This window comes from Sphaerodactylus townsendi, linkage group LG14 (assembly GCF_021028975.2).
Source record: "Sphaerodactylus townsendi isolate TG3544 linkage group LG14, MPM_Stown_v2.3, whole genome shotgun sequence".
NCBI classification, from domain to species: domain Eukaryota; kingdom Metazoa; phylum Chordata; class Lepidosauria; order Squamata; family Sphaerodactylidae; genus Sphaerodactylus; species Sphaerodactylus townsendi.
In genome coordinates, this window is record NC_059438.1 from 20,212,469 (window position 1) to 20,238,803 (window position 26,335).

Sequence of the window (26,335 nt, forward strand, 5' to 3'; positions counted from 1 at the left end):
CCCCCCCCCCCCCCCACCCCCCCCCCCCCCCACCCCCCCCCCCCCCCACCCCCCCCCCCCCCCACCCCCCCCCCCCCCCACCCCCCCCCCCCCCCACCCCCCCCCCCCCCCACCCCCCCCCCCCCCCACCCCCCCCCCCCCCCACCCCCCCCCCCCCCCACCCCCCCCCCCCCCCACCCCCCCCCCCCCCCACCCCCCCCCCCCCCCACCCCCCCCCCCCCCCACCCCCCCCCCCCCCCACCCCCCCCCCCCCCCACCCCCCCCCCCCCCCACCCCCCCCCCCCCCCACCCCCCCCCCCCCCCACCCCCCCCCCCCCCCACCCCCCCCCCCCCCCACCCCCCCCCCCCCCCACCCCCCCCCCCCCCCACCCCCCCCCCCCCCCACCCCCCCCCCCCCCCACCCCCCCCCCCCCCCACCCCCCCCCCCCCCCACCCCCCCCCCCCCCCACCCCCCCCCCCCCCCACCCCCCCCCCCCCCCACCCCCCCCCCCCCCCACCCCCCCCCCCCCCCACCCCCCCCCCCCCCCACCCCCCCCCCCCCCCACCCCCCCCCCCCCCCACCCCCCCCCCCCCCCACCCCCCCCCCCCCCCACCCCCCCCCCCCCCCACCCCCCCCCCCCCCCACCCCCCCCCCCCCCCACCCCCCCCCCCCCCCACCCCCCCCCCCCCCCACCCCCCCCCCCCCCCACCCCCCCCCCCCCCCACCCCCCCCCCCCCCCACCCCCCCCCCCCCCCACCCCCCCCCCCCCCCACCCCCCCCCCCCCCCACCCCCCCCCCCCCCCACCCCCCCCCCCCCCCACCCCCCCCCCCCCCCACCCCCCCCCCCCCCCACCCCCCCCCCCCCCCACCCCCCCCCCCCCCCACCCCCCCCCCCCCCCACCCCCCCCCCCCCCCACCCCCCCCCCCCCCCACCCCCCCCCCCCCCCACCCCCCCCCCCCCCCACCCCCCCCCCCCCCCACCCCCCCCCCCCCCCACCCCCCCCCCCCCCCACCCCCCCCCCCCCCCACCCCCCCCCCCCCCCACCCCCCCCCCCCCCCACCCCCCCCCCCCCCCACCCCCCCCCCCCCCCACCCCCCCCCCCCCCCACCCCCCCCCCCCCCCACCCCCCCCCCCCCCCACCCCCCCCCCCCCCCACCCCCCCCCCCCCCCACCCCCCCCCCCCCCCACCCCCCCCCCCCCCCACCCCCCCCCCCCCCCACCCCCCCCCCCCCCCACCCCCCCCCCCCCCCACCCCCCCCCCCCCCCACCCCCCCCCCCCCCCACCCCCCCCCCCCCCCACCCCCCCCCCCCCCCACCCCCCCCCCCCCCCACCCCCCCCCCCCCCCACCCCCCCCCCCCCCCACCCCCCCCCCCCCCCACCCCCCCCCCCCCCCACCCCCCCCCCCCCCCACCCCCCCCCCCCCCCACCCCCCCCCCCCCCCACCCCCCCCCCCCCCCACCCCCCCCCCCCCCCACCCCCCCCCCCCCCCACCCCCCCCCCCCCCCACCCCCCCCCCCCCCCACCCCCCCCCCCCCCCACCCCCCCCCCCCCCCACCCCCCCCCCCCCCCACCCCCCCCCCCCCCCACCCCCCCCCCCCCCCACCCCCCCCCCCCCCCACCCCCCCCCCCCCCCACCCCCCCCCCCCCCCACCCCCCCCCCCCCCCACCCCCCCCCCCCCCCACCCCCCCCCCCCCCCACCCCCCCCCCCCCCCACCCCCCCCCCCCCCCACCCCCCCCCCCCCCCACCCCCCCCCCCCCCCACCCCCCCCCCCCCCCACCCCCCCCCCCCCCCACCCCCCCCCCCCCCCACCCCCCCCCCCCCCCACCCCCCCCCCCCCCCACCCCCCCCCCCCCCCACCCCCCCCCCCCCCCACCCCCCCCCCCCCCCACCCCCCCCCCCCCCCACCCCCCCCCCCCCCCACCCCCCCCCCCCCCCACCCCCCCCCCCCCCCACCCCCCCCCCCCCCCACCCCCCCCCCCCCCCACCCCCCCCCCCCCCCACCCCCCCCCCCCCCCACCCCCCCCCCCCCCCACCCCCCCCCCCCCCCACCCCCCCCCCCCCCCACCCCCCCCCCCCCCCACCCCCCCCCCCCCCCACCCCCCCCCCCCCCCACCCCCCCCCCCCCCCACCCCCCCCCCCCCCCACCCCCCCCCCCCCCCACCCCCCCCCCCCCCCACCCCCCCCCCCCCCCACCCCCCCCCCCCCCCACCCCCCCCCCCCCCCACCCCCCCCCCCCCCCACCCCCCCCCCCCCCCACCCCCCCCCCCCCCCACCCCCCCCCCCCCCCACCCCCCCCCCCCCCCACCCCCCCCCCCCCCCACCCCCCCCCCCCCCCACCCCCCCCCCCCCCCACCCCCCCCCCCCCCCACCCCCCCCCCCCCCCACCCCCCCCCCCCCCCACCCCCCCCCCCCCCCACCCCCCCCCCCCCCCACCCCCCCCCCCCCCCACCCCCCCCCCCCCCCACCCCCCCCCCCCCCCACCCCCCCCCCCCCCCACCCCCCCCCCCCCCCACCCCCCCCCCCCCCCACCCCCCCCCCCCCCCACCCCCCCCCCCCCCCACCCCCCCCCCCCCCCACCCCCCCCCCCCCCCACCCCCCCCCCCCCCCACCCCCCCCCCCCCCCACCCCCCCCCCCCCCCACCCCCCCCCCCCCCCACCCCCCCCCCCCCCCACCCCCCCCCCCCCCCACCCCCCCCCCCCCCCACCCCCCCCCCCCCCCACCCCCCCCCCCCCCCACCCCCCCCCCCCCCCACCCCCCCCCCCCCCCACCCCCCCCCCCCCCCACCCCCCCCCCCCCCCACCCCCCCCCCCCCCCACCCCCCCCCCCCCCCACCCCCCCCCCCCCCCACCCCCCCCCCCCCCCACCCCCCCCCCCCCCCACCCCCCCCCCCCCCCACCCCCCCCCCCCCCCACCCCCCCCCCCCCCCACCCCCCCCCCCCCCCACCCCCCCCCCCCCCCACCCCCCCCCCCCCCCACCCCCCCCCCCCCCCACCCCCCCCCCCCCCCACCCCCCCCCCCCCCCACCCCCCCCCCCCCCCACCCCCCCCCCCCCCCACCCCCCCCCCCCCCCACCCCCCCCCCCCCCCACCCCCCCCCCCCCCCACCCCCCCCCCCCCCCACCCCCCCCCCCCCCCACCCCCCCCCCCCCCCACCCCCCCCCCCCCCCACCCCCCCCCCCCCCCACCCCCCCCCCCCCCCACCCCCCCCCCCCCCCACCCCCCCCCCCCCCCACCCCCCCCCCCCCCCACCCCCCCCCCCCCCCACCCCCCCCCCCCCCCACCCCCCCCCCCCCCCACCCCCCCCCCCCCCCACCCCCCCCCCCCCCCACCCCCCCCCCCCCCCACCCCCCCCCCCCCCCACCCCCCCCCCCCCCCACCCCCCCCCCCCCCCACCCCCCCCCCCCCCCACCCCCCCCCCCCCCCACCCCCCCCCCCCCCCACCCCCCCCCCCCCCCACCCCCCCCCCCCCCCACCCCCCCCCCCCCCCACCCCCCCCCCCCCCCACCCCCCCCCCCCCCCACCCCCCCCCCCCCCCACCCCCCCCCCCCCCCACCCCCCCCCCCCCCCACCCCCCCCCCCCCCCACCCCCCCCCCCCCCCACCCCCCCCCCCCCCCACCCCCCCCCCCCCCCACCCCCCCCCCCCCCCACCCCCCCCCCCCCCCACCCCCCCCCCCCCCCACCCCCCCCCCCCCCCACCCCCCCCCCCCCCCACCCCCCCCCCCCCCCACCCCCCCCCCCCCCCACCCCCCCCCCCCCCCACCCCCCCCCCCCCCCACCCCCCCCCCCCCCCACCCCCCCCCCCCCCCACCCCCCCCCCCCCCCACCCCCCCCCCCCCCCACCCCCCCCCCCCCCCACCCCCCCCCCCCCCCACCCCCCCCCCCCCCCACCCCCCCCCCCCCCCACCCCCCCCCCCCCCCACCCCCCCCCCCCCCCACCCCCCCCCCCCCCCACCCCCCCCCCCCCCCACCCCCCCCCCCCCCCACCCCCCCCCCCCCCCACCCCCCCCCCCCCCCACCCCCCCCCCCCCCCACCCCCCCCCCCCCCCACCCCCCCCCCCCCCCACCCCCCCCCCCCCCCACCCCCCCCCCCCCCCACCCCCCCCCCCCCCCACCCCCCCCCCCCCCCACCCCCCCCCCCCCCCACCCCCCCCCCCCCCCACCCCCCCCCCCCCCCACCCCCCCCCCCCCCCACCCCCCCCCCCCCCCACCCCCCCCCCCCCCCACCCCCCCCCCCCCCCACCCCCCCCCCCCCCCACCCCCCCCCCCCCCCACCCCCCCCCCCCCCCACCCCCCCCCCCCCCCACCCCCCCCCCCCCCCACCCCCCCCCCCCCCCACCCCCCCCCCCCCCCACCCCCCCCCCCCCCCACCCCCCCCCCCCCCCACCCCCCCCCCCCCCCACCCCCCCCCCCCCCCACCCCCCCCCCCCCCCACCCCCCCCCCCCCCCACCCCCCCCCCCCCCCACCCCCCCCCCCCCCCACCCCCCCCCCCCCCCACCCCCCCCCCCCCCCACCCCCCCCCCCCCCCACCCCCCCCCCCCCCCACCCCCCCCCCCCCCCACCCCCCCCCCCCCCCACCCCCCCCCCCCCCCACCCCCCCCCCCCCCCACCCCCCCCCCCCCCCACCCCCCCCCCCCCCCACCCCCCCCCCCCCCCACCCCCCCCCCCCCCCACCCCCCCCCCCCCCCACCCCCCCCCCCCCCCACCCCCCCCCCCCCCCACCCCCCCCCCCCCCCACCCCCCCCCCCCCCCACCCCCCCCCCCCCCCACCCCCCCCCCCCCCCACCCCCCCCCCCCCCCACCCCCCCCCCCCCCCACCCCCCCCCCCCCCCACCCCCCCCCCCCCCCACCCCCCCCCCCCCCCACCCCCCCCCCCCCCCACCCCCCCCCCCCCCCACCCCCCCCCCCCCCCACCCCCCCCCCCCCCCACCCCCCCCCCCCCCCACCCCCCCCCCCCCCCACCCCCCCCCCCCCCCACCCCCCCCCCCCCCCACCCCCCCCCCCCCCCACCCCCCCCCCCCCCCACCCCCCCCCCCCCCCACCCCCCCCCCCCCCCACCCCCCCCCCCCCCCACCCCCCCCCCCCCCCACCCCCCCCCCCCCCCACCCCCCCCCCCCCCCACCCCCCCCCCCCCCCACCCCCCCCCCCCCCCACCCCCCCCCCCCCCCACCCCCCCCCCCCCCCACCCCCCCCCCCCCCCACCCCCCCCCCCCCCCACCCCCCCCCCCCCCCACCCCCCCCCCCCCCCACCCCCCCCCCCCCCCACCCCCCCCCCCCCCCACCCCCCCCCCCCCCCACCCCCCCCCCCCCCCACCCCCCCCCCCCCCCACCCCCCCCCCCCCCCACCCCCCCCCCCCCCCACCCCCCCCCCCCCCCACCCCCCCCCCCCCCCACCCCCCCCCCCCCCCACCCCCCCCCCCCCCCACCCCCCCCCCCCCCCACCCCCCCCCCCCCCCACCCCCCCCCCCCCCCACCCCCCCCCCCCCCCACCCCCCCCCCCCCCCACCCCCCCCCCCCCCCACCCCCCCCCCCCCCCACCCCCCCCCCCCCCCACCCCCCCCCCCCCCCACCCCCCCCCCCCCCCACCCCCCCCCCCCCCCACCCCCCCCCCCCCCCACCCCCCCCCCCCCCCACCCCCCCCCCCCCCCACCCCCCCCCCCCCCCACCCCCCCCCCCCCCCACCCCCCCCCCCCCCCACCCCCCCCCCCCCCCACCCCCCCCCCCCCCCACCCCCCCCCCCCCCCACCCCCCCCCCCCCCCACCCCCCCCCCCCCCCACCCCCCCCCCCCCCCACCCCCCCCCCCCCCCACCCCCCCCCCCCCCCACCCCCCCCCCCCCCCACCCCCCCCCCCCCCCACCCCCCCCCCCCCCCACCCCCCCCCCCCCCCACCCCCCCCCCCCCCCACCCCCCCCCCCCCCCACCCCCCCCCCCCCCCACCCCCCCCCCCCCCCACCCCCCCCCCCCCCCACCCCCCCCCCCCCCCACCCCCCCCCCCCCCCACCCCCCCCCCCCCCCACCCCCCCCCCCCCCCACCCCCCCCCCCCCCCACCCCCCCCCCCCCCCACCCCCCCCCCCCCCCACCCCCCCCCCCCCCCACCCCCCCCCCCCCCCACCCCCCCCCCCCCCCACCCCCCCCCCCCCCCACCCCCCCCCCCCCCCACCCCCCCCCCCCCCCACCCCCCCCCCCCCCCACCCCCCCCCCCCCCCACCCCCCCCCCCCCCCACCCCCCCCCCCCCCCACCCCCCCCCCCCCCCACCCCCCCCCCCCCCCACCCCCCCCCCCCCCCACCCCCCCCCCCCCCCACCCCCCCCCCCCCCCACCCCCCCCCCCCCCCACCCCCCCCCCCCCCCACCCCCCCCCCCCCCCACCCCCCCCCCCCCCCACCCCCCCCCCCCCCCACCCCCCCCCCCCCCCACCCCCCCCCCCCCCCACCCCCCCCCCCCCCCACCCCCCCCCCCCCCCACCCCCCCCCCCCCCCACCCCCCCCCCCCCCCACCCCCCCCCCCCCCCACCCCCCCCCCCCCCCACCCCCCCCCCCCCCCACCCCCCCCCCCCCCCACCCCCCCCCCCCCCCACCCCCCCCCCCCCCCACCCCCCCCCCCCCCCACCCCCCCCCCCCCCCACCCCCCCCCCCCCCCACCCCCCCCCCCCCCCACCCCCCCCCCCCCCCACCCCCCCCCCCCCCCACCCCCCCCCCCCCCCACCCCCCCCCCCCCCCACCCCCCCCCCCCCCCACCCCCCCCCCCCCCCACCCCCCCCCCCCCCCACCCCCCCCCCCCCCCACCCCCCCCCCCCCCCACCCCCCCCCCCCCCCACCCCCCCCCCCCCCCACCCCCCCCCCCCCCCACCCCCCCCCCCCCCCACCCCCCCCCCCCCCCACCCCCCCCCCCCCCCACCCCCCCCCCCCCCCACCCCCCCCCCCCCCCACCCCCCCCCCCCCCCACCCCCCCCCCCCCCCACCCCCCCCCCCCCCCACCCCCCCCCCCCCCCACCCCCCCCCCCCCCCACCCCCCCCCCCCCCCACCCCCCCCCCCCCCCACCCCCCCCCCCCCCCACCCCCCCCCCCCCCCACCCCCCCCCCCCCCCACCCCCCCCCCCCCCCACCCCCCCCCCCCCCCACCCCCCCCCCCCCCCACCCCCCCCCCCCCCCACCCCCCCCCCCCCCCACCCCCCCCCCCCCCCACCCCCCCCCCCCCCCACCCCCCCCCCCCCCCACCCCCCCCCCCCCCCACCCCCCCCCCCCCCCACCCCCCCCCCCCCCCACCCCCCCCCCCCCCCACCCCCCCCCCCCCCCACCCCCCCCCCCCCCCACCCCCCCCCCCCCCCACCCCCCCCCCCCCCCACCCCCCCCCCCCCCCACCCCCCCCCCCCCCCACCCCCCCCCCCCCCCACCCCCCCCCCCCCCCACCCCCCCCCCCCCCCACCCCCCCCCCCCCCCACCCCCCCCCCCCCCCACCCCCCCCCCCCCCCACCCCCCCCCCCCCCCACCCCCCCCCCCCCCCACCCCCCCCCCCCCCCACCCCCCCCCCCCCCCACCCCCCCCCCCCCCCACCCCCCCCCCCCCCCACCCCCCCCCCCCCCCACCCCCCCCCCCCCCCACCCCCCCCCCCCCCCACCCCCCCCCCCCCCCACCCCCCCCCCCCCCCACCCCCCCCCCCCCCCACCCCCCCCCCCCCCCACCCCCCCCCCCCCCCACCCCCCCCCCCCCCCACCCCCCCCCCCCCCCTCCCCCCCCCCCCCCCACCCCCCCCCCCCCCACCCCCACCCCCCCCCCCCCCCCCCCCCCCCCCCCCCCCCCCCCCCCCCCCCCCCCCCCCCCCCCCCCCCCCCCCCCTCCCCCCCTCCCCCAGCCCTCCACCTCCACTTCCCACCATCCCCCAGCCCTCCACCTCCACTTCCCACCATCCCCCAGCCCCCCCCCCCCCCCTCCCCCCCACCCCCCCCCCCCCCCCCCCCCCCCCCCCCCCCACCCCCCACAGCCCCTGCCAGCATGGCCATGCTGGCAGGGGCTGATGGGAATTGTAGTCCATAACATCTGGAGTGCCAAAGGTTCACCACCACGGATATAGGGGGAAAGGGGAGACCAAGACACAGGTATCACGACTCACCTACGCTTTCATTTTTTTCTAGAGAATGAGCTAAGCATAGGATACTAAAGCTCTCCTCTTGCTCATTGTAGAAAGTTTCCTCAAAAAGGACAGGAACTGAGCGACGATGATTGAAACCAGTCCCAAGTACGATCAGATTTCCTTGAATAGAGATTTCCTACAGACAGGAAACAAGGCCAAGATGGAGCATTTTGCAGTTCGCACATATAAAGAAATAGGAATAGCTAGCACTTAAAGGTAAACCTTGTCCACCAAGTTGTCTAGATGCAGATATGCCAAAGTTCCACCAACATGGCACTGCAGAGGACACCCTTGCAACGTATGGCTAAATAGAAAATTTAAATATGGTTTTTAGGATAAGAATAATTAGGCGTTCCTTCTGGGACTCTTGAATTATTACTCCAGAGGTGTTTTGTGTGTGTGTGCGCGTGCGCACTAAGCACCGCCAAGTCACTTACGACTCATGGCAACCCTATGAATCAACGTCTTCCAAAACATCCTATTAATTAACCACCTTGCTCAAGTCTTTCAAAGTGAGGTCATGGCTTTCTTTATAGAGTCATTCCATCTCATGTTGGTCTTCTTCCTGATGTCTTCCACTTTCCCCTAGAATTACTTTTCCAAGGGCTCTTGTCTCCTCATTATGTGACCAAGGCACGACACCCTCAGTTTAATCACTTCAGCTTCTAGGAACCATTCAGACTTGATTTGATCAAGATTTACTTGAGGGGTTCTTTTGGTGGTCCACAGTGTCTGTTAAGCTCTTCCAATCACGTTTCAAAGGACTCTACTTTCTTCCTGTCCGCTCTCTTCACTGTCCAGCTTTCGTACCCTAACTTAATAATGGGGACTAGCATGGCATGAAATAGCTTGATCTAAGTTGTTATTGATAGTTCATCTGTTCCCTGATGTAAGTGAGCTTGCACCAGACCAGTTGGGTTTAGGCATCTGCTATTGTCAAGGCAAGATTTGTTGTAATACTGCAATTAACTGCTATGTACCTTTCCATTCAAAGTCTGGAAGTTCTCTTCTGCTGGTTGGAGAACATAAGAGTCAAACTGGCAAGTTGAGAAGATGCTGCTTGAAAGACTTCCTTTGCACGGTACTAGGACCTAAAGAAATAGTAAACACATTGTTACGGACACATATCCCAAGCCATAGCTACATTTTGCTGGGGCATACTATTAAGAAGGAAAGAAAGAAGAAGGAGGAGGAGGAGGAGGAGGAGGAAGAGGGGGAGGAGTTTGGATTTATATCCTCCCTTTCTCTCCTGTAGGAGACTCAAAGGGGCTTACAATCTCCTTGCCCTTTCCCTCCTCACAACTAACACCCTGTGAGGTGGGTGGCGCTGAGAGAGCTCTGAAGAACTGTGACTAGGCCAAGGTCATCCAGCTGGCATGTGCTGGAGTGAACAAGCTAGTCTGGTTCACCAGGTAAGCCTCCACAGTTCAAGTGGCAGAGTGGGGAATCAAACCCGGTTCTCCAGATTAGAGAGCACCTGCTCTTAACCACTACACCACACTGGCTCTCAATTATTAACTGAGTTAATAGTTAAAATAGCTGCATAAGAATTCCTGGGAGTTCTAACACCAACTGAAGAGACATAACTAGCAAGTGCAAAGTAGAATCCAGAACACCCCCAACCCTCCAAAAATCCTAAACCACCAAAAGAATGAACATACAGGGCAGTCTTTTACCGGATATTAAAAAGAGAACAAAAATTGCCATCTGGCAAAATACCTTCTATGTGAATAAAGGACTTTTAATGCTCATGAGACCCAGTGGTCCAGCTAGCCAGCTAGTGCAGATCACCGTAAGAACCAGCTATATAGTCTTGGCTCCAAAACATGTTTCCTAATGGCCACTGGCAGAGATGTCTTGACTGGAGATTTAAACCTGTAATCTTCTGCAGTGAAAGCACTCAGTCTATCACTAAGCCATACAAGCTTCAAAGGATTCGTGGGAAAGTGCCGTTCTGCACTTATATATGCCATTAAATCTTGCAACCATGAGCCACAGATCAAGAGGGAGTTCCACAAACCGCGTATAAAGACCAAAGAAGCATTTTCTCTGCCAGAAACCTTACTGAAAGCCAGAGCACTTGGAAAGACACTGGCCTCCTACAACAGAGCTGGCTGCTGAAATCCTTAAGTCATTACACAGTACAAAACCATAAAGCTGTATGGTAAGCCACGTAATCCTTAGTTCAACGCATGAGAGTACCAGCAACTGCTAAGGAACATATGGCAGACAGGCTGCAGGTAATTGCTGGCAAAGTCTGCCGCCACTCATCTAGTTAATAGGCAGAAGCAGGGCCCGTAAAACTGGGGGGTGGGGTGGGGGGGGGGGAGAAGAAGAGTGATCTTCATCACCATGCAATTAAATCACTTCCAGCAGGACCCAGAAACACAGAGTTTGCATGAATGCTAGAGTGTCACCATGGTGTGATGCATGCTTTTTGGTTGCATCGTTACATGGCAACGAAGATCAGACCCTCCCTGCAGTAAGTACCCATCTCCCCATCACGTACAGTGACCATGCAATACATCTGTCAGTTCTCTCCAGCGATGGCATAACGACGTGAAAAAGCGTACCACTTGAGTTAACATAACTTTGTACACAAACCACTACCACAGGGAAAGGGTATTTAGTTCAGTGTCAACTCGCCCCAAACAACATGAAATTCTACTTCCGAGACTATGCAGAATTCTATTTCTTTTACTTACAATTCCATGGACTTCAGCCACTTTCTTGCAGAGATCAGGACGTCGTTTCTGAAGAGCCAGATAAAAAGGATTCTTCAGGAGGTCTTCGTCATACACAGCCATATGGGCCTTCAAGTATCCCCAAGCAAAGACTTCCTGAATAGAAGGGAAATTGTTATTTTCAGACCCTCCCCAAAAATGTGTCTCAGGGAAGACAGACAATGGTCTACAAGCTGCTATTCTGATTCTTTTCAGAAGTCATTTCAGTCTTGTGACTGCAAAACCCATTCAGTACCATGTTTGACTGAACAGACAGGTCCACCACTTTGCTGTGGAATTAACCAAAGCCATATTTGATATTATGAAATTGTCATCATTAGTGTATCAGCCTTCCAAAAATCCCACTGACTCAACATGAGACATTTCTATAGCATTAACTATGTTCACATTGGTCTCAGTTTCTAAAAACGTAGGGTTCCCATATAAGCATGCTGCAAGAGTCCAGAGCAAAACTTGCTTTCATCAGCAAGTTAAGGCTATTAGTAGTTGGAAGCAAGAGCTCCGTTTTCCATGTCACAAGATTCCTAAAGAATGTCTTGATTATGTATCTTTCTTCATAAAGGTCTCCGAAACAATGCAGTGTCTCCAAACTGTTTTATAAGAGAAGGATGCTTGACAGGATTAATAGAAATCATATACCCAAGACATCGATCTCTAAACCATTCAGATTATAAACATGCCCCACCCACCCCCGCTCCTGCTGCTAGTGCAAAAACCTGCCGGTTCAGAGATTTGTACCAGGCATGGAAAAGAGCAGGCCAAAGAACAGAGAATCACACTAGAATACTAGAGTTCCCATGTGCAGAAACCCCCAAGTTTCTCCTTTACTCCACAGAAAAGGCAATTAAAGGGGGGGAAGTGCTACAATCCTACAACTGCCACATGCATCAGTTTGGTAATTCAATCCTAAATGTATCCATTGATAAGAAATTCCATTGACCAAGCTTCAAGCTGTTCAAAGCGCAGGAGATTGGCACTAGAAAATTAGCACTTGGTAAAGACAAAACCCAATAGGTGCTCTAAAGCACGCACACACTTCTGATAGCTGCTATTTTAGTTAAGTGCAGTGTCTATAATCCTACAAGATCATAATGCAAATCCAAGCCAGATGGCAGTTTTTGATGGGAGAGAGAAAAGTTCACAGCAATAATATTATTCCAATTCCCTGCGTGGGGAATTCACAATCCCAAGTAAACTCTCTTGACCGTTTAGCAGCAAAAGAGCAAGAATAGGTTTGAGTTGAGTCGAGGAACAATTTGGTCTTGTGACTATGGGCACCTTCATCCTCTTGGTCCACTTTTGGGGAATTTCAACTGCAGACTCCAAGGGCATTTATTCTGCATGAAGTACTATAGGAAAGCAGCAAAGGGCTCCTGGGTTTCAGACACAGAAACCTACACATTTGCACAGGAAGCGACTGGCACAAGTAGGAAGTTTTCAAAGAGAGAACTACCTTGTTGCTTAACAGGAAGTTTTAGGGAGGAACAAGCATAGGCCCAAGTATTGCCCTGACAATACTCAACTATACTCTTTTCACATTTGAGTTCATGTTTCTCCAAGCAGCTGATCCATTTCACCTTTACAATAACCCTGCAAAGCAGGTTAGACTGAGATATAAAAGACTGGCTCATGTTGACCGGGCAAGCATCATGGGACAGTCCCATGAACTCTGAAGAAATGGTCATACTGAACTGCTTTCCAAGAACAAAGTGGTTTCAAACGTGGGCATAAAGTAGAAATCCTATAATGAGATTTCCCCTGGGAACTCACTCCCGCTGAACTCGCACACAGGGGTACCATACCAGGGAGATTCCAGCCTGGTTGTCTTTCTATGTGCAAGGGACAAGTTTAATAGACGATGCCACGCCTGTTCACCATGTCTCATCACTCTGTCATTCTATTTATGTCCCCCTTTTTCCCTCATGGGGATCAAAGGTAGCTCACATAATTCTCCTGTTCTATGCTTACAACAACCAAGTGAGGTAAGGAGGGCGTTTCAACAGTCATTGGTCGCGTGCTCGCGTTCCCGCCTAATGGAACAAGACCAACGGCTCGGCACCCTCTCCCTCAGTTCCACCTAAGCCACCACGAGAACCACTTCCACACAACTCAAAGCGGGGCAGGAGGGGGGGTGCCTGCACAGGTAAGTGCAACCCTGTCTTCATCTTTGGTCTTCTGTACAATCCCACGTTGGGATTCTGACAAGCTACACAAAATCACAGAGTTGGGATGAGTTCTAAACAATATTTTTATTTAACTCAACATACCACAAAAACACAGGTTAAGCAAATCTTGACCACAACACTGCTTTTCCCACTATTGTGTCTCTTCTCTTCTGCAGGTCCAGTGCGTGGCATCATATGAACGTGTCCCTCGAAGCCCACGTTACTGCCCTGCAGATCTCCTGGATTTGAACTCCACTTCAGAAAGCTGTCAAAGATGCTTGTGCTCTAGTTGAGTGAGCAGAAATTAACAGCAGGCAAGGGACCTTTGCCAACTCATAACTTAATTCTGCTCGCTATCCATCTGGATAAAGTTTGGGAAGAAGCCCTCTGAACTCCAACCCCTCCAGAATGCAATACAAATAAAGCATTATCCTTTCGAAAATCTCTTGTCCTATTTAAATAGAACAGTAATGCCCGCCTGACATCCAGACTATGTCATCATCTCTCCGTCTCTGATTGCAGATTCGTGAAAAATGCAGGTAAGTTCGTTTCTTGCATCATGCGGACACCACCTTGGGCAAGAATTCCAAAGACCTGACACCACACCACTTTACCAGCAAAATCCTTCCAACAGGCTGAATGCAGCCAACTCCTCACCACCCATTGCAGAGGTTATAGACAAAAGAAAACAGAGCCTTCATTGACAACACAGCCAATGAAGTCATTGCTAGTGACTCAAAGGGTTACTTAGTTGTGACAAAACCACCATTAGTTGTGACAAAACCAGCAATAAGGACCATTGTGGGATCACTACTACTGGAGGATACACAGTGGAGAAATCCTTCAAGAATCATCTAGTGATGTTATGGGAGAATATACCGTGTTTCCCCGAATATAAGACAGTGTCTTATATTAATTTTTGCTCCCAAAGATGTGCTATGTCTTATTTTCAGGGGATGTCTTATTTTTCCTGTGTTCTGTTCGTCGGGCATGCTTCCAAACAAAAACTTTGTTATGTCTTACTTTCGGGGGATGCCTTATATTTCGCATTTCAGCAAAACCTCTACTATGTCTTATTTTTGGGGGATGTCTTATATTAGGGGAAACAGGGTAGTATTGTTGTGAAACACTATATGATAGGCCAATTAGGGCCAAGTAAACCTTCTCAGAGAAGAACAATAAACCATTCCCCGCCCCCCCCCAATTCTAACAAATACTCCAGAAGGTTAAATAATGTCAGGTCTTTCACCTGCAACCCTTGCGTTGCCAACCATCCACAGAAGAGTCCCATTTACCAGTATATGATCTTCTAGTGCAGGGGTCTGCAACCTGCGGCTCTCCAGATGTTCATGGACTACAATTCACATCAGCCCTGCCACTTGGCCATGCTGGCAGGGGTTGATGGGAATTTTAGTCCATGAACATATGGATAGCCGCAGGTTGCAGATCCCTGTTGGATTGGAAGGATTCCTAGACTGAACCAAAATGTCCTCTGTATCTTTAGACCAGTGTTGTTGCTTGGACCACCTTAAAAGCATCCAGCCAAACATCCAAGTTAGCATGGAAACTGAAAAAGAAGGAAAACTCCCTTTTTTAGATGTCTTGATCTTTCACAGACCCAACCACCAATTGGGCCACACAGTATACAGGAAACCAACACAGAGAGACCGGTATCTACATAAAAACTCCATACACAACAGAAAGGGGGCATAATCAAAACTCTGAAAGATCGTACAAAACGAATTTGTGAACCTCACCTCCTCCCTGATTAAGTCAATCATCTAGACTGGGCTCTGCAGGCTAATGGCTACTCCACAGCAGAAATCAGAAGATCTTTAAAACCAAGAGAAACCTGGAGGCCTGAGGAGAAACAGCCCACCACAGGAAAAATATTTCTACCATACATCAAGGGAATCACTGACCAAATAGGGAAACTGATGAAAAAACATAACCTACAAACCATCTTCAAACCTACCAGGAAAATACAGCAGTTGCTAGACCCCCACACTTCGGCAGGAGTCTATCGCATACACTGCAGCTGTGGAAAGGTCTACATAGGAACCACAAAACGCAGCATTCAGACTCGTATTAAGAAACACAAAAGACACTGTCGGCTTAACCATCCCGAAAAATCTGCAGTTGCAGAACATCTGTTAAACACGGGACATAAAAAATGGACTGACAACCCCACCTGCAATACAATGCAGCCGACCACACCTTTGCATAGCAAGTTCCACCCAAATACTTACTGATTGGTTCCCCACCCTGGGATATGGACAATATATCCCACTAAACTTTCCCTTCTCACTAGACACAGCGTGAAACAGACTTTTCTCTGCGATACACCTCTGAAGATGCCATAAGAACATAAGAACTAGCCTGCTGGATCAGACCAGAGTCCATCTAGTCCAGCATTCTGCTTCTCGCAATGGCCCACCAGGTGCCTTTGGGAGCTCACATGCAGGAGGTGAAAGCAATGGCCTTCTGCTGCTGCTGCTCCTGAGCACCTGGTCTGCTAAGGCATTTGCAATCTGAGATCAAGGAAGATCAAGATTGGTAGCCATAGATCGACTTCTCCTCCATAAATCTGTCCAAGCCCTTTTTAAAGCTATCCAGGTTAGTGGCCATCACACCACCTCCTGTGGCAGCATATTCCAAACACCAATCACACGTTGCGTGAAGAAGTGTTTCCTTTTATTAGTCCTAATTCTTCTCCCCAGCATTTTCAATGGATGCCCCCTGGTTCTAATATTGTGAGAAAGAGAGAAAAATTTATCTCTGTCAACATTTTCTACCCCATGCATAATTTTATAGACTTCAATCATATCCCCCACTCAAGCGTTTACTCTCCAAACTAAAGAGTCCCAAACGCTGCAGCCTCTCTCCTCATAAGTAAGGTGCTCCAATCCTTCAATCATCCTCGTTGCCCTTCTCTGCACTTTTTCTATCTCTTCCATATCCTTTTTGAGATGCGGCGACCAGAACTGAACACAGTACTCCAAGTGCGGTCGCTGCGATATTTATATAAAGGGCATGACAATCCTTGCAGTTTTATTCTCAACTCCTTTCCTAATTATCCCCAGCATAGAGTTTGCCTTTTTCACAGCTGCCATGCATTGAGTTGACATTCCCATGGAACTATCAACTAAGACGCCCAAATCCCTTTCCTGGTCTGCGACTGATAGCACTGACCCCTGTAGCGTGTATGTGAAGTTTGGATTTTTTTGCCCCTATGTGCCAGCCACAGATGCAGGCGAAACGTTAGGAACAAGATCTACCAGACCATGGCCACACAGCCCAGAAAACGCACCACAACCAGTTGAATCCGGCCGTGAAAGCCTTTGACAATACAATTTTTTTTTGTTCGAATTAGTGGGGTTCAGAACAAGGCAGGCACCAGGACCCTCACAGAGTATTCCACTACAAATAAGGTCCAGGAAGAAGTGTCGAATGAATTTACAGTTGTACTTAGATCTTTTGGTGAAAAACAGTATGTTCAGTTATGGGACACCTGTCCAATATAACTGCACTAGATTTTCTCCCAAGCTTCAGAGAAGCAGCCAAGCAGTTCTACAATCCATAGCACATAATTTAATAAGAACAGTCCCCTTTGGGTGCTGTGTGGTTTCCGGGCTGTATGGCCGTGTTCTAGCAGCATTCTCTCCTGACGTTTCGCCTGCATCTGTGGCTGGCATCTTCACAGTCCCCTTTATTTATCTTCAGATCTGACAACTTGCTGAGACTGCTGGCCTTTCTCTATTACTGACACAACAAACATCAGTCAAGGTACTCAACCACAAAGCATCCTCCCAATCTGAACTGGGTTATCTGCAAGTTAGGGCAGCAAGTAATGCAATCATCCCTCACAGCAAGCACAATTTTTTTCCCCTACTGCCTGAGATAGCTAGGATTTGGTTGTGTATAAGTCAAGTCACTGCAGGAAATGAAAAGAAGTGGTTCACTCTTTAACCTGGGGTGGAGGGGAACGTCAATCTCTTGTTTAACTTAACCCAGAACTTACAAATCAAGCACAGAGTGATATTGAGAATGAAGTACTGAAGTTCAGAAGAGCTATAGGGAAGTCTTTTCAGGTAGACAGACTACTTATATTTGAGGCTGTAGAGACAGGGCAGCAAAACAAGTATGATGCAAAACAAGCGAGACTAGAGGCTGTACTGAATATATGAAGGAATGTATAATCTTTTTCTAAAGATTTCCAAGGTTTGCTTACTCCCCCATATTACCCACCAGGCCTGCCAATAAGCCTTTGCAGTACTTCACATCCCAGCACAAGATAACCACATTCCAAACCCAGAGAAACAACAAGGATGAATCTAGCATTGATTCAACACGCTGATTTTTTTTTTTTTAAGTCACTGGCAAATTTTCTACCTTGCGAACAAACTACAAAAGCAGCATTCAGGTCAATCACAAATCCTTGAGAAAGAGATTACACGACCGCAGTACCGTTTAACACAGCCCCACTGACTTGATATCACTCTGCAGTGTGAGAGAAGTACTTTGTACATGAGTAAGCATTTCTCACGGAACAACTATGCTTGCTATGTTGTTTTGGTGACCTCACACACAATGAACATGCTTTAACTTCTGAAGTGTGGCTCTTGTAAACACAAACATTTTATGCGCTGCTGCCCTAAATACTGGAACCCAGAACTGCAGAACACCAAAACACCACGTTCATTCCAGTTTCCATGTGGAAGAGGACCACAGTTTAGGAGTAAGGAAAAGGGCAAGAAATCAAGTTTTTTAAACTACTAACACCACTACTAACACCACTACTGGGGAGTAAGATTTCCATAGGATATTGATTGCAGCTGCTTACAAAAACTGTTTTGTTCCTCACAGCACTTCTTAAGGTTCCAGTAAAAACTACTTGGGCAAAAACAAAACAGTAGTTGCATGGAGTCTTCCGAATTATAAGCTCTTGTTAAGAGACAACACTTTGACAACACCGTCATGTTTATACCATTTAAGAAGCCCTGCAGGTAGGAAGGAGGAAATGCTGCTCCATAGGACTTAATCCTAAATAAATATGGTCAGATTGCATAGGGCTGCAAAGCTGTTAAAACCATACTTGCTGAATCACACAGGATTGCAGCCAGTTAAGTGAGTTAACTACATCACACCCTTGGCATTTCAGGAAACTACATGATCACATGTAGTTTTAAAATGTAGGGTAAACTTTATTCACTCTGCAGACAGGTTGCTACTAACACCCACATATACACGCCCTTTCCCCCTCCAAAATTATAGTTCACCCCAATATAAAGTTCAGAAGAGGCAGCCCCTTTCAGCAACAATCCAGAGCCGCCATGGACAGAAACTGCAGCGCAAGAATTCCTTACATTCCTTTGCAAACACCTTCAACGCACCGCAAGCTCACTACCCCAGAGTAGCAGGTGAAGTCCCCAGCAGTAGAGTGCACCCCACTCGGAAAACCCCAGAGCTGGCAGGGCCATCCCGCAGCTTCCTCCAAAAAAAGGTCGTTTTGGAAGGATCCCTCGAAACACCCCTGCGCTTACATATATGCAGCCACCACTCGACTCAGCCCCCCTTGGACAGCACCTGCAAGCTGGCGCGCAGGGTCCCTGGCTGGCTCCTTAACGCTTTCAAGGCTAACGGGGGGCGGGCGGAGACAAGCTGCAGCCTTAAGGCCCCGAGTCACGACCAAGTCTCTGAAAGTCGCCCTCTCGGGGGCCGAAGTTTCCTTCGTCGGCTGCGTCCCCTTCATCCCTCTTCTGCCGGAGCGTCTCCCTTTCGCCCGGAGAGGCCTGGGCGACCGCGGCAGCCCAACCCCAGAGCTGCCCCCATCCCCCAGACAGGACTAGTGGGGAGGGAGGGCAGACCCTCTTCCCCTCCGCCTCCCATTACGTACTCACGAGGATGGGGGCATGGCTTCGCGTACCCCCCGCTCGCCCCTTTGCAGCAGCAGCAGCAGCAGCGGCGGGACTCTTCCACTCCCCCAGCCGAGCCGAGCCCTACCTCTTCCTACAGCCCAGCCGCCCGGGCTCAGGCCACGTCCGCTCACTCAGCAGCCGGAGAGGGCGGAGCCTGGAGGCGCAGGCGGGGCGGGCGGCATGGGAGGCCGGGCGCGGGAGCTACTTCCTGGCGGGCGCCATGTGACTGACTGCGCCAGGGGCTGCCCGCTGTGCGCTATTTAACGCCGCCGGCCGGGCAGCTGCCTTCGAGAGAGCGCTTCGGGAGGAGGAGGCGGCGGCACATCCGGCGCAGCTCTGCGGGAGGCGTCTGAAGCCGGGCTCGGCGCGCCCGTGGTCGCGGGAGGCGAGGCGGGGAGCTCTCCGGGGGCGATGCTGGAGAGCCGTCGGCGGCGCCGGGCGATGCTGCTGTTCCTGGCGCCCCGAGAGCCTCTCCAAGCGCCCGGGCTGCTGGCGGAGTGGACGGCTTGGTGAGCGGCGCGGGCTAGGGGGGCTCCCTCTGGCCATGCGGGTCCGGCGGCGGCGGCTGGTCCAGCGGTTCGCCTTGACGGAGGAGGAGGAGGAGGAGGCGCGCCCTCGGTGAGAGCCCGGCCGCTGCGCCCCTGACCGGCGTGCGCCATGACGAAGGAGGAGTGCAAGGCGCTGCTGGACGCGCTGAGCAAAGTGACCGCCTGCTACCGGCACCTGGTGCTGACCGTCGGCGGCGCCTCGGACTCGCAGAACCTGCGCGAGGAGCTGAAGAAGACCCGGCAGAAAGCCCAGGAGCTGGCCGTGGCCAACCGCAACAAGCTGACGGCGGCCTTGCGGGACAAGACGGTGAGCAAGGAGGACCGCGCCGAGTTCGAGCGGCTCTGGGTGCTCTTCACCTCCTGCATGGACATCCTGGAGACCGACATGCGGCGGGCCCTGGAGCTGGGCCAGGAGTTCCCCCTCAACGTGCCCAAGAAGCACCTCATGCAGACGGGCATGTGCGGGGGCACCTCCGCCGTGGCCGCCCGGGCCATGAGCGTCCAGAACATGAAGTACGAGGCCGCGCACAACATCGACGAGGTGGACCTGAAGGACCTGGAGAACGAGATCAACCAGGTGGGCGAGATGGTGTACGAGATGGAGATGAAGGTCAACGTCCCGCAGTGGACGGTGGAGGCCAAGCAGGACCCCGGCGCAGAGCTCAACTCTGCCATCAGCGTGGCCGCCTCCTCCATCGGCATGATCGAAGTGGAGACCAAGTCCGGTTGCGACACTCGCAGAGTGCTGGCCGGGGTTGTGTTCACGGCTGTCCTCCTGGTCGCCGTGGTCCTGGCCGTGTGCGTGGTAAAACTCTCCTAAGGCTGAAATTCAAGACCCTGGGGAAAGGTTTCTTCCCCCTCTCCTCAAGCAGGGGGAGAGGGTGAGGGGCTTACATCCGCAGATAACGGTTTAGTGAGCCCAGGATGTACCCGAGTGGATCTTCTGGCTGGAATAGTGATGTGGTGTCTGATCAGACCCTTGGCAGGTCGGGGGAGATCTTTTTACAATTCTCTAGCTTTAAAAAACAACTGATACAAGATACGCCTGTTTGCACAATACGCCTGTGCGCATTGACCTGGCGATGATCCCCACTGAGCGACGTGGGACTTACTTCTGAGTAGGCATGCCTACGATTGAGCCAAGCATCTGTTCGCTGGGCTCTTTGTGGTTAATAATATATGGGTATTAAAACTGCCTGCTGGCGCAGGGATTTGACTGCTATTTATAGAGGGCTCTTCTCAGTAACTAAACACAAACATTCACCAATAGACTGTAATTTGGGTCCCTGTTGACTAACAGCACAGGATTCGAAGGTGGGCGTGTATTAGGTGGGAGAATGGAGGATCCTGAGAAATTAATTTTTTTTCTCCTGCAAAAGATGTGGAGTCCTGCGAAGACACATCTGTTTTCCTTCAAAAGGAAGTGACCATGTAATTTTTATCCTGTGGAGCTAGAGTTGAGCATCTGTGTTTAGCCCCAAATAATCTGCAGATTAGAACTACGTGCACCAAGAATCAATGAAAGGCAATCCAGGTCTGCAGGGAAACAAAGGGTTAAGCACCAGTTTCAGAGGTCTTAAGACAATCCTTTTCCAGCCTCCTGTTTTGTTACCTGTTCTTGGGTAGCATAACCCCATTTCTTTTTCTTTGGGTAACCTGATCCCATTTCTTTTTCTTTGGGTTAAATGCCACAGTAGCTGCATTCCTAACTTGTCCTACCAGACAGTAGGCTTTGTGGCATTCGGTAGAGTTTTCTTCCATCTATCCGTACACTTCACTGATAGCATTTAAGTTTGAAGTCTTATGCCTAATTACCCTGGAGAATGCCTCAGTGGAGTGTATTTCTTAATGAACAAACCCAGCATTGTGATGAGCAACTTCCTGGATTTCATGATCGGTGCACTGCAGCTGAATAGTGGGACTGATGGATCTGTTAGCAAGATGCTAATCACATTTACTCAGAAGTAAGTTAAATAGGAGTCCTTAATAAGTACTTAAGACTTATGTCTTAAATTCCCATGCTCTTGTTTGAAGACTTTGCTGACTGCAACCTCAGGGTCACATTATGATCTTGGGTTATGAGCACAGTTGGCTGTTTGTGTTCATTTTGTAGTTTAACAGTACTGGAAAACACACAACAACCAATTTGTAGCTTTATTTTTAAAAGGTACACAGGCCATTCAAAATCATGTAAATGTTCAATCTCCCCTATGCAAGCATCTATACAAATAGATGCTTGGCCTCACGTTGATAGTCTGAGGTTTGTACATGTGCATCTCTTAATGGGATTTACATAGGTGCCTGCAGGACTCAAGAAGATTAGAAACAATCTTATAATCTTGACATACCCAAATACCTTATGGTGACTTGGATGGCAGCATTTGGCCTGCAGCTGACAGGAGTCCTGTGATACTTGAGAATCTTAAGTGTAAGAAGAATGTAAACCTTATGACAATCTTCCCTCCTTTCTGAAGTGCACCCAGAATAACTGGACTTTTTATATGCTCTGTGATTTATCAGCTTCCAACCCAAATATTACATCTAAAACGCATCTCCTTACAGATTATGGTACTGTTTTTCCTGATTTTATTGTATGGTTTTGGAATTTTAGCCCCCTTAAATCCAGGCAGAAAGAATGGCCATAAACATTTTAATAATATATTTAAGGCAAGTACCTTAACTATAGCATGTGGAATTCGGTTCCATTTATTTTTTTAAAAAACTACCATGTCCCAATGATTTTAGATTGAAATGCTAGCTCCGCTGACATTTTTGCACTTTGATATGTGCATTTCTGAGTTCAATGGAACTTACTCCCAAATAAGTGTGCATAGTGACACGACATGCATTGAAATGTGGGAGTAACTTCAGTGTACACATGCATGGAATCAGGACGCAGGGCTGTAATTCTCCATGAGCCCCACTGAGTACAGTAAGACTTACTTCTGAGTAACCAGTTATATGAATAGGCTGCCAGTCTCACTCAGTGGGGTCTACACTGAACTTTTCATGCTTAGGTACAGCTGCAGTTTTAAGCTGCTATTAACAAAGTAAAACCAAAATATTTGGATTTAAACCAGTTTGCTGACCAATCTGGAACACGCTCGTGTCAAAGTCTAGAACAGATCCTTTGCTACACATCACATTCTATGCAAGCTCACAGCATTTCCAGTTAAGTGTGTTCAGCATGGAGTTGTCCATCATATTGATATTTATGGAGGATATATTATTTATGTATTTATTTATTTATTTCCCTGCCTTTCTCCCCAAAGCAACTTAAATATGCACAGATTTGGGGTGGGGTGGGGGGTGGGGTGGTCATGAGTTTCTAAGCAAATATGAAACTGACACATTCATCTTCCCTGATTCACATCCTTTAGATCATAGGTGTCAAACTGGCGCCCCTCCAGATGTTATGGACTACAGTTCCCATCATCCCCTGCCAGCATCATGCTGACAGGGGATGATGGGAACTGTAGTCCATAACATCTGGAGGGACATGAGTTTGACACCTGTGCTTTAGATTAAAGGGCTTCTGGCTTAGGCCAGCTATTCACCAGGGAAGCGAAACCAACCATGCGTGTTACGGGAACAATTGCAAAGCCTGCTGGTCAAACGAGAAAATCTCAGCTTTGCAGAGGCTGCTGCCAGCTGAGACTTTGTGTGTGGGACAAAGAACATTTTCTTGAGAGTAAGCCTCACTGAACAATCTTGAGCAGTATTCTGAGTAGACCTGCAGAAGTAAGTCCTGTGTTGAGTAAGCAAATGCACTTGAGGGTAGAATTATGTATGGTGTGGAGTTCGGTGATGCCCATGCAACCTCCCTCTTAAGACTGGAGCAGTGGAGTCTGTGATATCAAGGAGGATGATCTGGCACGGGGAAGAAGAGGCAATTAATTCTTTCCCTGTGTCACACTTCCCACTGACAACTGCCCCCCATCCCCCAATATACCCAAGTAGGTCTAATTATAAATTTTCCCTCATTGGGGAGGTAACAGCAGTTTAGGGCACTAGTGGCGATCTTCAGCTGGAAAACAAGACAAGGAAGAAAAGGTCACAGAACTACACATAACTGGCAGTTGTACCATTGATTACATTCCAGTTATCAAAAGCAATTATTTATTTTATGTTTTATTGATTTGCTTTTTTTTTTAGGGGGGGGGGGTGTTGAGGATTGGAATTGGGTTTTTTATTAGAAACTAAAGAGACAGCCCCAAAAGCATGTGTAGATTTATTGGTACTACTGAGCCTGACTTTTAAAAATAACTGTGCGCACACAGGTTCAAGTTGCTGCTATTGAGCCCATTGATCATTTCATGAAAACTGTTCACCAAGGAGAGGGCATGGTTATTTTCACTACTACAAGGGCTGGACATTCTACCATGTGGCCTAGGCACCTTTTTATGCATAATGCCTGCCTCTTAGTGGTTGACAGATTACATGGTTAAACATGGGAGGGAAAACTGCAGCAGTATCTTCATTCTGCATATTTGGATAGTGTAGCTGTCAACAGTGTAGCTGTTCCTTGCTTATTTGGAGTCCCAGCTAAAGGTCGCTCTTGTATTCCAGTTTTGAAACAATCAGTTGGAACTGACAAGAGGTTTTATACCCACTATAATTCATGTGCCCTGACCTAGATGGCCCAAACTAGCCTAATCTTGTCAGATCTTGGAAGTTAAGCGGGGTCAGCCCTGGTTAGTATTTGGATGGGAGACCACCAAGAAAGTTCAGGATGGCTACGCAGAGCAAGGGATTGCAAACCACCTGTGTTAGTCTCTTGCCTTGAAAACCCTACAGGATTGTCATAAATCAGGTGCGACTTGTGACACTTTCCATCCCCACCACCTTAATTCCTGTATTTATTCTATAGATTTTAGAGGCTTGCAAAGTGTCAGTATGCCCCATCTGCTTTGCAAATGGTCCAGCAGCTCTGTAAATCTGCGGCTCCACAAAATATGTTGCTTGGGCAGATAGTTCTTTATTCTGCTGTGACCAATTCAGGCTTGTTTTCCTCATACCCTGCTACTGGAAGATATTTTCCTTTGACTAAATGGGGCTTTCCTCCCTTTTTTTATTGGTAAATGATCTTTAAAAAGGTGCAGTGTTTTCAAGTTTGTGCAAAGCCAGCTCCTGATTGAAATGTGTTCTTCTTAGGCCACACTACAAGTTTACATCTCGTTAACTTGTCTGTTCCTTAAGAACATTACTACTATCATCTGGGCTCAGGTCAATGTCCATGAAATGTAAAGATAGACTTGAGTGACATAGGATTGTCACTATCTATTTAGTTAATATCCCCAACGTTAATCTCTCAAGCATGCCCAGTGCGACCGCATGTACAATGTGACATAGGCACAGCTGCCTATCCTATAGTTAACTAAGATGATCAGCTGTCCCTGTGTTATATAAAATTACATTTTTGAAGGTTCAGTTTGCTATGCACGAGGCTGAAACTCCTGAGCAGGTCTACTCAGATGCAAGTCCTCTTTTATTCAGTGGGGCTAATTCTTAGGAGAATATTCGTAGGAGAGTAACCTATGAAAAATCCTCCTTCCTATCTGACCTCCCTACTATTAAGAAATAACAGGAGAGAAACCACTTGGAGTTCGACGGATGCTTCTGACGGATATAGAGTGGTATAGTAACAATCCTTCTGAAATAACTTGAAATATATTTGAAGGATTGTTAGTACCAGTTGCTCTTCTTAAGCCGTCCAAATCACAACCCAAATGTATAGTCATTTGTAACTGACAAGATCAGAAGCCTGGCACTTCCCCAGTTCCTTCTGGAGGGTTTTCAGAGGTCTACCCCAATTGCTAACCAATGTTATAGTTGGCTATTTAAAAAATAAATATCAGTTTGTAAGCAAGGATATTGAATTAAAAAGTAATGCAGCCATTAGAACTATGCTCTATCAAACTGCTGAATACATTGTAAGAAGAAATATATTAATTCACAGTTTTGGTTTTGGTTTGAAACCACTTTTAAAAATACTTTTTAAAGCCTAAGATTCTCCTATGTTTACAGCCTTACCAATTTTTATTGTTGTAAGAATGTATATTTTCATTGGAAAACATAGGGGGGAATTGTTTTTGTAAATACATTTTTATAGATCAAAGATCGCTGTATTTATAGACTATGGTGAAATGAAGTATTTTGGCTGTGATGGTGCCCCAGCAATTATAAGCATTCAGAACAAAAGGGGGGGAGCATATTTAATTTTCTGTTTCCATTTTTTTCTAGTCTGTGTCACAGAGTCACTTTAGTGTGGATGTGGAAGTGTTAAGTTATTGTAATGAGCTGGCATCATTCTATTTGTGTAAGAATGTTGCTTTCCATTGGGATAATTTCCATTGCTATTATTTAAAATAAAGTCTGTTCTGTTAATTTGCCAGTCTGTTTGCAGCAGCCACTTTTAAAAAATGACAGATGCCTGGGCATATGCTTATCAATCAAACATAGTTATACCGAATCGATTAGATGATCCAAAAAACTCAAATTCGGCACTATGCTGTTAAAACAAAATGTTGCATGAGATCAGAAAGTCACCTTAAATTCCACATACTAGAATTTATTGTTGTATATCTGCAATGCCAAAGTGCGAAGTTCTTGAGATTCCAGAACGTACTGTATTAGTGTTCAGTTAATTCCATACATTGCTTCAATCTCCAGACAAATGAAATACTCAGAAAGCACTACAGGATCAACACACGCTGCAGCATAATATGCTAATTCGTAAGGATAAAGGTGCCCTGACCTTGATAACCCCAGGCTAGCTTGATCTCATCAGATCTCAGAAACTAAACAGGGTCAAGCCTGGGTAGTATTTGGATGGGAGCCCTCCAA

At 59.9% G+C, this 26,335-nt stretch overlaps 2 protein-coding genes across 2 annotated transcripts in view; one reads left to right on the forward strand and one right to left on the reverse strand.

The window, feature by feature from the left end:
* The window catches only part of ANKRD27 (ankyrin repeat domain 27), a 57,789-nt gene extending 38,697 nt beyond the window's left edge, over window positions 1-19,092 (reverse strand). The window contains exons 1-4 of the mRNA XM_048516078.1: window positions 18,920-19,092; window positions 10,820-10,954; window positions 9,095-9,205; window positions 8,087-8,250 (exon numbers count right to left, since the gene is read on the reverse strand). Coding sequence (XP_048372035.1) covers window positions 8,087-8,250; window positions 9,095-9,205; window positions 10,820-10,921 — 377 coding nt within the window. The 5' untranslated portion in view covers window positions 10,922-10,954; window positions 18,920-19,092. The remainder of the gene's footprint in view (window positions 1-8,086; window positions 8,251-9,094; window positions 9,206-10,819; window positions 10,955-18,919) is intronic.
* A 135-nt stretch (window positions 19,093-19,227) lies between these two features.
* LOC125443707 (regulator of G protein signaling 9 binding protein) lies at window positions 19,228-25,876 on the forward strand. Its single transcript, XM_048515995.1, has one exon. It carries the CDS (start codon window positions 19,599-19,601, stop codon window positions 20,307-20,309), a length of 711 nt encoding a protein of 236 aa, XP_048371952.1. The 5' UTR covers window positions 19,228-19,598; the 3' UTR covers window positions 20,310-25,876.
* Window positions 25,877-26,335: the final 459 nt, after the last annotated feature.